Source organism: Etheostoma cragini, chromosome 11 (genome assembly GCF_013103735.1).
Source record: "Etheostoma cragini isolate CJK2018 chromosome 11, CSU_Ecrag_1.0, whole genome shotgun sequence".
NCBI lineage: Eukaryota > Metazoa > Chordata > Actinopteri > Perciformes > Percidae > Etheostoma > Etheostoma cragini.
In genome coordinates this window covers 22,544,157-22,557,346 of record NC_048417.1, presented here as the reverse complement: position 1 = coordinate 22,557,346, position 13,190 = coordinate 22,544,157, and the positions used below count along the sequence as shown (strand labels likewise).

Genomic DNA, 13,190 nt, shown 5'->3' with positions numbered 1-13,190 from the left:
GCCATAAGTGTGTGAGCCAGTATTTTTCAGGCAGGAGGAAGATGCTTTTATGATGTATGTATTGCCAATCGTGTATACTCCACGAAATATATGTCCAGAAAGGACATCCCTTCGAGCTGGCAGTGGATGTTTGTTGCGGCTCAGGACAGGGCACGGTGCGGCTGGCCAAACACTTTGCCTCGGTGGTGGGGACAGACGTTAGTCCTGCCCAGGTGGAAGTGGCTTTGGAGAATGCTAAAGAGCCAAACATCACGTATAGGTAAGTAAGCATGACCCAGCCTGTCACTCCCCGATAGAAGTCGAGTACAGATTTAAGTCGCGCATGCGTCACTACACGACGAGTAAAGTTGTGAGTTGCGCGTGCGTTATTCTGCGACAAGTAGTATGCAAGATCCTGACGATAGATTTCTGTAATATCAATACATTAATTAAAAATGGACCTACTTTACCACGTTTGTTCACTGCTGGCTAAAAGTTAGCAATAAATTACACCAAAGGCTGTCAGTTGATTTGCGTTTTGAGCTAACGTTCGCATTCAATCAATCATAGATAGCTCAAACGTATCTTATACCTTCTGTTATTGTTTGTAATGAGAAAAGTTTATTATTTCATGGATTCCAAATTTTCTTTTTCTTTTCTTTTTTTTTTAAATCAGAGCATTCACAACTCACATCTGCATTGACCAAAGCTTTAACTGTCTATGGGTCTGACTGGACTCTCATCCAAAGGGGTTAGCCTTGTCTGTAGACGATCCGTCTTGCCTGCACGGTCGGTTCTTCGCATGTTCAATATGATCATGATGTACGAGGATTTACGGCACTGCACAATTTGTTTCACAGTAGCGGTCTGCTGTTAGCCTCCACCGGAAAGCTAACAATGTTAGTTTAGCTAACAGGTGTTTCGGCTAACCGCAAGCTGACAGCTTGATTCAGTCTAAAATAACGTTACTCAAACTAAACACTGGGAAAAGCAAGCTACAGCTAAATTAAGACTTTACAGTAATAAATAAGACAAGAATTGAGTGATTGTATTTTAAAAAGAGCACAAGTAAAGTACAACTGACGTAACAGCTGTTATGTATTTAAACGGTTACTTTAACTTTTGAAGATATTTTACATGCTGTCTCAGCTAGTGGTTAGCCAAATTAGCTGTTAGCTAATCTAACGTTAACTTTCCGGTGGAGGCAAACAGACTTTCTTTAAATATCTAAGGGGACAGATCTTGCAGTGTCTTAAATCCGCGTTCATCATGATATCATGTGCGCATGCGTGAACACAGTGCACATGCGCAGAACGTATCATATAGGCAGGACGGATCGTGTCCCGACAACCCTCTCTTCTCTAAGCGTAGGTCCCATGGCGTCATTTTAATGCTACGAAGCATCACCCGCCATTAGCATCCCATTGACTGCCATTCATTTTTGATGTCACTTTGGCAGTGAATAACTTTACATCTGAAGTGTTTAGAGACTCTATTTGGCCGTTGTTTATTTCTAAAGAAAAACGACAATGTATAAAAAGCTCCATTACCGTGTATCTCACGTTATGGCTCCGTAGCGGACGTTTTTGTAAAAATAGGCTAACAATTGTGTCATATCCATGCAAATTGCTGTCACATCCTGACAAAATCACGGTATTGTCAGGAGAAGCTCGCAGATAGTTTCCACTTACCTCAGCTGTTTAGGTTTAATTATTAATGTTAACTAGCATTTAGATTAGTAGCAGTAATTAGCCTGTGCCTATGTTATCTCCTAACATATACATACGCACGATTGGGAATGATTGAGATTTCTCTTGGCAAAGCTACCAGAAGACTTACAACTTTCAGATAGGTTGCCCATGTCACATCTACGTCCTCAAGCTCAGTTGGAGGCTGCTCAGTAACGCTCAGCCATCACCGGAAAAGAGTTTCTAATTTCCTTTACTGGTCTGTTCACGTTAGTAAGTCCAAACTGTCCGCGAGCTTACCCGGTACATTACAGTGATTCTTCTGCTATGCAACAGTAAGTTGAGTGGTTATGACACAATTGTTAGCCTATTTTCACAAAAACTTATGCTACGTAGCCATAACATGAGGTATAAGGTAATGGAGCCTTTTATACGTTGTTGTATTTTTTTTTTAAATTAACATTGGACAATTAATAAAACGCCTAAAAAGCTTCAGATGTAAAGTTATTCACTGTCAAAGTGACGTCAAAATGAATGTCAGTCAATGGGATGCTAACGGCGGGTGATGGCTTTGGAGCATTAAAATGGCGCCATCAGAGCTACGCTTAGAGAGGAGAGGCTTACCCCCTTGGATGCTAACAAGAGATTTCTGTAATGTCAATACAGTAAAAATTGACCTACTTAAGGAAGTTGGTTCACTGCTGACAAGTTAGGAATCAAACACAACAAAGGCTGTCACTTGAATGGCGTTTTGAGCTAACGTTAGCAATCAATCAATCATAGATAGCTAAAACGTTTTTTAAATGATTCCCATCTTCTGTCATTGTTTGTAATGAGAGAAGTTTATTATTTCATGAATTTCACGAAATTTCAGTATGTGTGACATGTTATGCCGTAAACCGTTTAAATCTGAGCATGCGGGACTTAAATCTGCCCTCTACTCACATTGGGGAGTGACACAGCCAATTACTCTCAAGTTTTAACTGAAGTCTGAAAACGACGATTTTACAGAGGAAAATCTATGGATGGTGAAGGAATGTCCCACCCTATTCTGCCTCTGATTGGCTAGTGCTTGTTGCATTCTTTTGATTAGATTGGTTAGGATTAGGCTAAAAATTCCAGGGTAAGCCAATCCGAGGCAGGTTTAAATGAAAAAAATAATTATGAAATAAAACTTTAACTACACATTTCATTGGGAAATACCAATTAAATACCATCATGTCGCTTAAAAACAGACTATTAAAAAAGGCATTTTAAAATGAATATTTCTATGAAAAATAAAAATGATATCCTGTGTTCCTTAAAATAAATTATGCAATTATATTCTGTAGTAATGAGTTTTCAAATTACTGCAATTATTATAAGATCTTTTTCACCTGTGAAACCCAACAACCATCTTTTTTTTTTTTTTTTTAAATAGTTTTACTAAACAATTTAAAAAAAATTACATGAGTAATCTGGCTTCTGCCTCATCAGACTCAGGCTTTGCTGTTTAGAAGACAACCGGGTTTTGTTGTACTGCATATTAGATAAAAAATAGCTTGACAATTCAAGAGCTAGTACCTGAAACCCCTGTTCATTTGTATCCTTTGTGCTTTAAGCAGTAGTCAGAAGTGTGACTTGGCTTTTGCTACTGTTCCATCTTTAGACAGTGTGTGGCCGAGGAGCTGCCATTGGCTGACAGCTCGGTGGACTTGGTGACAGCAATGTCTGCCTTCCACTGGTTCGACCGACCACGTTTTCTCCATGAGGCCCACAGGGTCCTGAAGCCCAATGGCTGCTTGGCTCTGATCAACTACACCGTTAACATGGAGCTCAGCTACCCGGACTGCTGCTCAGATACACTCAACCAAGTCTGCAAAGAGGTGCTTACAAAAACGTTCATCTGAGAGAAGTTATCGTGACAGTAGACCCTCCATAGCTGCACAGAGATGGATATTAGACTGCTCGGCAATAAAGCTGTTACTGATAACATTATCAATAGCGCTGCCCCCTCTGGCTCGGCCCCGTCTCTTAGGCCTTGTCCACACTTACACAGCGATTTAAAAAAAAAAATACAATTTGGCCTTTCGTCCATACACAGTGGATGTTTAAGGTCACTGTAAACAGAACTTAAAAAAAACTCCTGCCAGGGTAAAGACTTTTGAAAGTGTTTATGTAGACAGAGAAAACTGAGTTTTGGGCTTGTAATGTGGGAGCGTGCGGCGTTATCTATTTTGTTTAGCATCACAATGAGGCAACATTTCTCTTAATGGCAGATGGGACCAAAACAGGCTTGCTAGCAGGACGTTTGTTTTACCTTTTGTCAAATAAATATAAAGTTACTCTTCATTGTACAGTGGAACGGAGGCATCAGAATGTGCCACGGAGGGCTCTGCTGCATAATCCATCACTGCCACGCCACACTGCCGGTCTCCGACACGTCCATCGGAGAGCAGATATTTTTTCTAAACAGTGCATGTATGGACGGGATTTCTTTTTTTAGAACAAACAAAGGAAGAAGCCTGTTTTTAAAAATGCATGTGTACGTGTGGACTAGGTAAGCCATGACAGTGTGACAGTGAGCCAGCATGAATAATAGGCTACCAGGGCCTTAAAACTGCCATCATTATTTTTTGTATTATTTACACCTATATTATGTTCTTCCCACTGTAACATGTCAAAATGTCTGCTGTAAAAAAGGCCTACGATTGAAATGTTAATCTTTTTTACACTTTTGAAACTAAATTGAATCACTAATATTAACTGCATTTCTGAGGTAAATGCATATCTGCTGGGGTTTTGTACAAGAGTACCAGCATCATACTGTCTGTCATCATCATCGTCAGACACATCCTTACATCACACTCTACTGGATTTTCTGTGCAGAGCAATTCATGGCCTTCAATCAGAAATAAACAACAGCACCATCTATTGGATCTCAAATAATAATGATACAAACTGTTATTTCTATGTAGCGTCTTTCATGAATCCCAAGGACACTTTACAAAATGACAGTGGCTATACTAAAGAAGGTCGTAGACTGTGGTAAACAAGTGGTGTTTCAGATTCTTTTGAAATGTAGCATTTCAGATATCTGCAGAGAGGCTGTCTCAGAGGGATGTGGCTGCAACTCTAAAGGCTCTATCTCCAAAGGTACAGAGTCTGGTGTGGGGAAGGGAACGCAGGCCAGCGTCTGAGGACTGCTGGTTTGGAGGGGGGTGTATGGATGGAGGAGGTCAGAGAGGTACAGTGGGGCCAGGGCACGGAGGGATTTGTAGGTGTGAAGAAGGATTTTATATTTGATGGGGGAATTAATTGGGAGCCAGGAAAGGCAGAGTTTTAGACATACTGGAGCCCAAATAGGGTTTTGCTGGGGACCCCAGACAGGATTCTGCCACGGAGTCCCAGAGGGATGGCCGGAGTCTGTAGATGTTTTTTAGATGATAAAAGGCAAAACACTGTAAAAATGTGGATTATGAGTTCATGATGAGTCAGACTATACACATACACTAACTCTGGATAGATGATGCAAAACACATAGCTAGCATAAAACATATGCAGTATGTCATGCTATTATTATAGTGATGAACTCCCTGTCTCTGGGTTTTACCAGTTTTATGCAGCCTTGGAGCCTTACCGCAGTCCCCACCTTGGTCCCAGCTCTATGGAATTATACCGGGAGGCCTATGAATCCATCCCTTACCCTGACAAGGACTGGTGAGAGCATGTTTTTGTTTGATCAATTTCAGCTAATTCCCTCTTGTTGGCTTAGGAAAAAAAAAAATTGAATTAATGTACATAAATTAAAGGACACCAATTTTCTTTGTGAATGAATTGTATATAATTGGGCATAAGTATTATTCTTAAATGCCAGTTACTTCATGGTTTAGGATACTATGCATCCTGATAAAGTTCCCTCGGCCTTTGGAATTAAAATAGCCCCCCCCCCATCCTCACATACCTAGAGATTGGCATGGTTTATTTCAGTTAGCTTAATAGCTGGTTTGATTTGCATTGACAGATGAGCTTATGTAAAGTTCCCCATGCCTATCTCTATGTATGGTGAAGGGTTTGTGAGGATGGGGGGTTATTTTAATTTAAGTTTTTTAAATTAAGGCATTAAGATCAATTTACAAAAGATGTTTTTTTATTCCTTTTTTCTCTCTCATTTTCTCTTTTTAGCATGGGTGTGTAAACTTAGTCAAGCCACTGTACATACTCACTGTTGTCATTAAATATGTATTACAGGCAAGAGTGTGTGTGGGTAAAAAGACCCATGCCTCTGTCCAGCTACATGGGGTTGGTGGAGACATTCTCAAGCTATCAGGCGCTGCTGAGAGAGGACCCGCAAAAAGCCACAACACTCTCCCAGGACATCTGTCAAAGGTTAATGCCTGATGGCAGCACACAGACAGTACAGTATACAGTACACCTGTGTGCATACCACACACTTGACAATGCACTCTGTAAATACGATAATAAGCAGTGTAGACCTATGACTTGTATTTATGAATGTCATATCAATATCAAGGATATTATTGTTTCATGAAAAAAGACACATTTTTACATCGTTTTTTTACGGATCTTTAAAACTGCCATATTGTAGATATAAGGCTTTTACCAGTGTCTGACATATGTTACGTCCCCCTCTGACTGAATGATGACACACTTCCTCCTCAGGTTGATGTCCGTAATGAGGGTGACCTCAGTGGAGACAGAGGTAGTGGTGGCTGTGAAGTATTTCTACCTTCTGGCCTGCAAACCCCAGGAAGCCTGACTACTGCCAGCACAGGAACTTGTGCCACCCCACCCGGCCTTTTGTCAACTTTAATGTCTGAAGGTTTTCTCTTGGACATTTAAAAACAGAATGGTAGTGCGTAGTGTGCTAGTTGTTACTTATATACGCTATGTATATACTGGATGCATGTGATGGTGCTCTTTGGATGCTTTTATATAGACCTTAGTGGTCCCCTAACACCATATCTGAAGTCTCTTTTATATAGACCTTAGTGGCCCCCTAATACCATATCTGAAGTCTCTTTTATATAGACCTTAGTGGTCCCCTAATACCATATCTGAAGTCTCTTTCCCAAAATTCAGCTTTGGTGCAGAATTACAGCCACTAGAGCCAGTCCCACAATGAGCTTTCCTAAGGACGAGCCATTTCTGCGGGCTGGGGGTGTGTGGGTGTGTGACCAACTGCCAGTTTGCTTGTTTGAAAACCATGATGTCTCTCTCTCATGGGTGGGCCAAATTCTCAACCCCTAAAAGAGGAGGTAGCATTGCCCCTTCGTAAAGAGCAAGACTCCAGATCGGCCCATCTGAGCGTTCATTTTCTCATAGGCAGAGCAGGATACCCAGGGCTCAGTTTACACCCATCGCCATTTCTAGCCACTGGGGGGCCATAGGCAGGCCGGGGGAACGCATATTAATGTTAATTTTTTTAAAACTCATAAAGTGACATTTTCATGCCATGGGACCTTTAGATTCTGTTTTGTACACAAATGTCGCAGAGTTAAAAGGAATAGTTTGACATAGTAGGAAATACTCTTATTTACTTTCTTGTTGAAAGTTAAATGAGAAGAGTGATGCCTCTCTTTTAGACATGAGAGTGTATTGATCTTCTGTAATGATTTTGAGCGAGACAACTTTCTGAGACTATCAAACTATTGCTTTAAAGTCAAACTAAGGAAGAGCGGATCAGCTGTTTCTATAGCAAAAACATGCACATATGTACAACTACTCTTCAGCTATTCCGGGAGACAGTCGCTCACTCTTGGGATGGGCTTGGGAACCTCTCCATACAATGCATATCTATAGGAACTTTTAGTATTGGTGTGTACTTCAGGCTTGTGTCTGTAATGTGTGAAATAACAGAGTGGGGGGAAAGGGAATTTCCCCTCAGGGATTAATAAAGTATGTCTTCTTGTCTTTCTGTCAAAATCTGCATCTAGCATTCCTCTCATTGGTGCTGCGGTCACTGCGGATTGATGTTAGCATCATTATAGTGATTTGTAAAATACACAGAGGATCTTTTGTCTGAATGTTATAATTGATGTGCTTTATGTGTAAATGGTCATTTTTGATGACTCACCCTGTCAGTCAATGATTAAAGGATTTGGAGAGGTTTACAAAATACCACTAGATGGAGACATTTGATTAAAAGTGATCATTGGTACTCTGCATGTAGGAAACTACATCCTCATATTGACTGACTGACAGATACATTAGCCGTATGTAAACAAAAATAATTTCAATAAATACATTTCAACCAGGGCATGCTGTATATGCACTTTCTTTATACTACTGACATTTAAAATTGTCCTGTTTGATGGAAGACACCAGAGACAGGGAAACATGCAGTCTCTCCAAATCCCTTTTAATGGCCAGTATCTCTGTATTTAGATGATTAGCCGTCCCACTGTCTGATTTGTGCATCTTTGCCATTCTCACAGTTGCCGTTAGCAGTGTTTGTGATGCTTGTCACGTGAATCCCCCTCTGTCTGTTCTCACATCTGTGTGGGAAAGATCTGCTATGTGACAGAATCCTGTACCTTTTTTTTTAATCCAAATTCTCACAAACAGAAACATCCCAGATGCCGTTACTTGAGGTCTGGCTTTTTCAATCTTAATCCATGCTGGAGACATTTGTTACAAAAACCAGTGCCAACGACTAAGACCTTCAGTTGTGCTATAGCTAGCCACCGGCGGGACCAGAGGCCATGGCCGATGAACAATACAAGTGTTGTGAGTGAGCATGTATGTACGGTCTGCACCTGGTATTACAGTGGTGGAAAGTTGTCAATTTTGCATTTTATCTTTTGGCCTTGGGCTATTGTCTCTGGGTTTTACCAGTTTTATGCAGCCTTGGAGCCTTACTGCAGTCCCCACCTTGGTCCCAGCTCTGTGGAGTTATACCGGGAGGCCTATGTATCCATCCCTTACCCTGACAAGGACTGGTGAGAGAATGTTTTTGTTTGATCAATTTTATGGGCCTGATCAATTTCAGGCCCATGGCCTACAAACAATGCAAGTGTTGTGGCATGTATGTATGGTCTGCACCTGGTAGCACAGTGGCGTAAAATTGTCAGTTTTTTATTTTATCTTTTGGCCTTGGGCTATTACGGTTTCCGGTGTGTATGTGCGTGGTAAATTCTGGAAAGACAGTATTGTTGATCAACAATGGTAAATGGGTGTTAGTAGTTTAGTTAGTCACAATGTGTATGATTCTTGATTCGTGCAGTGCACCGTACTGGAATAAAAGAAATATTCTATATCAGCACCGTTTACTTACTACTTTTTACAGCGATGGGCTAAAACATCTTTATCATAACTATAATCCCAATCCTAGTAAATTATAATTCATGTTTTAAGAAATGTAATGTTACATATCTTAAAAAATTTAAAAACTTAAAAAAACTAAATTCTTAAAATGCTGTTGAGTGATTCGTCACAAACGGATAACGAGGTTTTAATGAAGCTACGAGTTTATATTTGAAAAAAACATGGCACATGCCTTCCTCTCTGACTATCTGTTGTTGCAGCTGTTTGAGCACAACGTTCCCCTCAGAGCTAGAAACATCGTGCTATTGTCTGGAAGAACACTGATGGAAAACATTCCCTTCCCACCCTGTGAAATCAGATCTTTTTTCACCACAGACTCAGCTTCAAGTCATATGTTGAAGGTATCTGTTTTTAAAATTTGCCTTGTCAAGATTTGATCCTTCCTTCTATAATACAGTGTTTCAGTCTCGGTCACAGAATTCACTTTTAAACACATGTACACAAAAAACATTGGTCATCAACATTGGGTATATATAGAGTAGTATATGTATTTGCAGTTTTATAAAAGGAAATATTGATTTAGCAAAGTATTGCACACCAAGGGCTGTTGTGAGGTGGTGATCACTGGATGTATACCTAAAGGTCAGAAAAAAGTGCACACTCTGGCTCCATATGCATTTTTTCTATTTATTTTGATGACGTTAGTCTTAGTGTGTGACATTACTGACATTACAGATTGACATTACATTACAGATAAACATTACAGTTAGACATTATAGTCATTACCTTTAGACATTACATTACAGTTAGAATTTACAATACAATTATTACATTACAGATAGACTCTTAGTACTTGCATACTTTGCACATTACATCATATTTCAACATGCCTGAGGACAGTGCAACAATCTAATGCCACCAATCTTTCTTCTCTGTCAGTGCCCTACTGCTATAAAGTTAAACACTCTATTTCTGAGTCTCAGCTAGACAATTGCGATCCATTGGGACCCTAAGAGAAAACAACAGTTAGGGCCCACTCATCTAGTGTCTGTCCTGCAATGTGTCGGGGCTGGGGGCAGGGGCAGTGTCTTTTTCTCAAATGACAAATCTGTGCTTGTGAAGTTGATATAAACAAAGATACTTCTCAGAAGCAACAGTGGCCTGACAGTGTTTGTATGCCCATTATTTTGAACCTTGTGTTTGGCTTGCACAAAAATAGTAAGTTCTTTCAATGTATTTAAAATAGAGTTCAGCTCTTCTTTTTTTATCTTTATAGCTTAGAGCAAAAGTTCAGCAGAAAGCAAACACAGCATAAACCAGGGTGTTTTATCATGACTTGTGCATTAGTCATGTTGTTGTAGAGTTAGTAGACACTCACATCTGGGTCATGTGGTCCAGCAGGGAGAGCAAAGCCCCCAGTGTAACACTTTGTTTTGACGTGATTAAGATTAGAGCCACCAGGGCTACTGTCACCTCAGTCACAATCCCAGTCTGATGTGAATGAATGGATGTACCAATACCGAGCAACTGGTGGTATAAATAATACATGTAAGGACTGTGGTAAGTGGAAGATCTCTGTGGAAATGATTCCAAGTAGGCACAGGACTCAAAATATGTTCAATACTTTACTTGACGACCAAATACCTGAAAAACCAATGGCATTCCCATTCGCCTCAGCTGCTTGGTTTTAGTAGCCTAATCATTAAAACATGTTAGCAAGGTTTACAATTTAAATTCATAAATTAGGTTAATTAATTAAATAGGTAAGTATAACTTGTTAACAGCCTGTTAGCATCAACATTGTGAGCCTGTTAGCCTGCTAACGTTAGCAAAACACTGCCTCATAGAGCTGCTGTCATGGCTGTTCTTATTTAAATAAGGCATAGGCTACTGTCTGGACAATCATCATTAAGTTGTGATAAATATAGCAAATGTGTTATTGTCAAACACCTGCTAACAAGGGTGTAATGCAGATTTTCGTGAGTATCTAATTACTGTAAAATTAGCAGGAAAAAGCATACATATAACCGGCAGGAAAATTTTTGCCGTTTGCCGACAGTTTTGTTTTTTCTTCTGCTTTAAATGTATTATGGGATTTTAGAGTGGAATATGGTTTCCTGGTACACTTCTATTAAGATCACCTATTTATAACAAGGGATAAGCAATGACAACAAAGTGGCTTAAAATGCCAGCATACATTTGTTGTTGAATAAATGAATCGTTTTATTTCGAACATTGAACTAAAAATAAACTAAAAACTTAAAAAACAAGGCACTAAGTACTTCACTTTAAGTGCATGCGCAGATAATAATTCTGTTTTGAGGATTTATGACAAGGCACAGACCGGGTCTGTTCCACGCTCTTAATTAAAGCGGTCTGCCGTTAGCCTCCAACGTCAGGCTGGTCACGTCAAGCTGTTAGCTAACGTTAGTTTAAGTATTTTCAAACAAAATGAGGCTAGCTCGCCCCTCCCTCCTCCTCATCCTGTCCCTTCTCCCTCCCCCCTCTTGCTTCCATGAACTAACCCTTCCCAACCCCCACCCACAAATCTTTCTAGTCAGTTATTGGCTGGAAATCTGGAACATTGTTTGTTATTTTTGGTGGTGCAGGTTGGCACAGTTTGTTTTTGTTGCCAATTGTGGAGCCTGGGCTGTCTACAGAGACAAATTGTATTTTTTCCCCAATGTGTTCTAGGGACAGGCAGCTAGCGGATAGTGGAGAGATATTTGCTGTATGTGACAAAAAATGTGACATCAAAAATGTGTTACATCGCTGAGAGCACCTTTAAGGAACATTGCCAAATTAGTTGATACAAAGCTAATCAGATCCTCACAACTCTCTTTGTATTTCTCAGTATGACTGTGGCTTCTTGCAACTGCGTTGAGGAGGAGTAGGGGCGCGTACACAATCACAGAAGGCTTGTATCATGTTTTTCAAATAAACAGCCATACAGCCCTATACTTGAAAACATTGTCAAAATCCAAAAAGCATTTGCCATTCAATCAATCGATCAAGTTATTATTCCATCATTCCCGTGATTAAATAATGAGTTTATGTACCATCTTTTAGATGCTGTCCACCCAGTATATTTGTTACGCATAATTAGCTTCTAAACAGATCAGAACAAAACGGAAACAAAGTCATACATAATGATACATTACCCGTCAATAATTTGAACATCTCTTCTCATGAGTGATAGCCTCCCTCCTCTTTAGTGTACCTTTCCAGACTGGGTCTTTTATATTTCATTTTAAACTGTGTGACATTTTTCCTCAATTTGATTACGTCCTCCGAACCATTACCAAGAGTCACCACACAAACAGAAACATACATGCTTTAAAGAGTAGAAGCATACAACTATTTTAAATCAAGTTATCCTCTTCATTCAAACATACAGCCCTCTTCTCTATCAGGAACATATGTAACTGAAATTACACCAATTAGCACAAGCATTGGGAGGAGTGTAACCGTACATACACACCGCCACCGACTTGAGCTGCAAAAAAGCTGTGGCCGCCCCGCCAAGGACGCTTGTCAAAAAATATTGGGAAGCTTTTTGGCGCTCTGGTCGCTCTGACGTGAATGCGTTCTCTGTTCGACCGCGAGAAGCTCACACTGCCACGGCCCGGCCAATACACAGACGCTGACAACTTTATCAATTACATATATAATGACAGTTGGCGGTTAGCTTGCTCGTTAGCCGCTGAGTCTTAGCGGCGTGCAGCCGCTGGATTAAACCTAATGACCCGTGTGGGATTTCACTGTGAGGGGACCGTTTAGAGACAATGTGACCGGCAGCTAACATTAACTGGTCACTATGTACAAACAACGTAATATCATAAATGATAGGTAACCCAGCAAAGGCGATTATGAGCTACAATAAATGTTTTGGTAGAAACGAAAGTTTACATTGTATGTTTCTGGATCAGCCATTGCGAAGGACGTCAATATTCGGATTGGATTCTGCTAGCAATAGCCGCTGCTTGCCGCTGAACCGCGTTATGGCTCATTACCATGAATTTGACAAATTTCAACTTTCTGATTGACTCTCAACATGCTCAAAACGCCCAAAAACGCAAGACGCCGACAGATTTGCCGCTCCTTTGGGTGAGAGAAGCTGGCTTTCATTGAAAATGAATGACTTCCAGTAACTTTAGACGCTCAAGTCGGTGGCGGTGTAAACAACACAACCCCCACACTTGCGTGGTATCCAAATTTTTATACCGTCAAATCTCCTCCCTATTTACACGGTACACC

The 13,190-nt window shown here is 40.3% G+C and overlaps 1 protein-coding gene across 1 annotated transcript in view; it reads left to right on the top strand.

Moving 5' to 3' along the window:
* LOC117953270 (putative methyltransferase DDB_G0268948) overlaps positions 1-6,554 on the top strand; it is a 7,146-nt gene extending 592 nt beyond the window's left edge. Inside the window, exons 2-6 of the mRNA XM_034886124.1 lie at positions 99-259; positions 3,316-3,532; positions 5,263-5,366; positions 5,898-6,035; positions 6,330-6,554. Of these exons, the coding sequence (XP_034742015.1) occupies positions 99-259; positions 3,316-3,532; positions 5,263-5,366; positions 5,898-6,035; positions 6,330-6,426 (717 nt within the window). The 3' untranslated portion in view covers positions 6,427-6,554. The remainder of the gene's footprint in view (positions 1-98; positions 260-3,315; positions 3,533-5,262; positions 5,367-5,897; positions 6,036-6,329) is intronic.
* Positions 6,555-13,190: the final 6,636 nt, after the last annotated feature.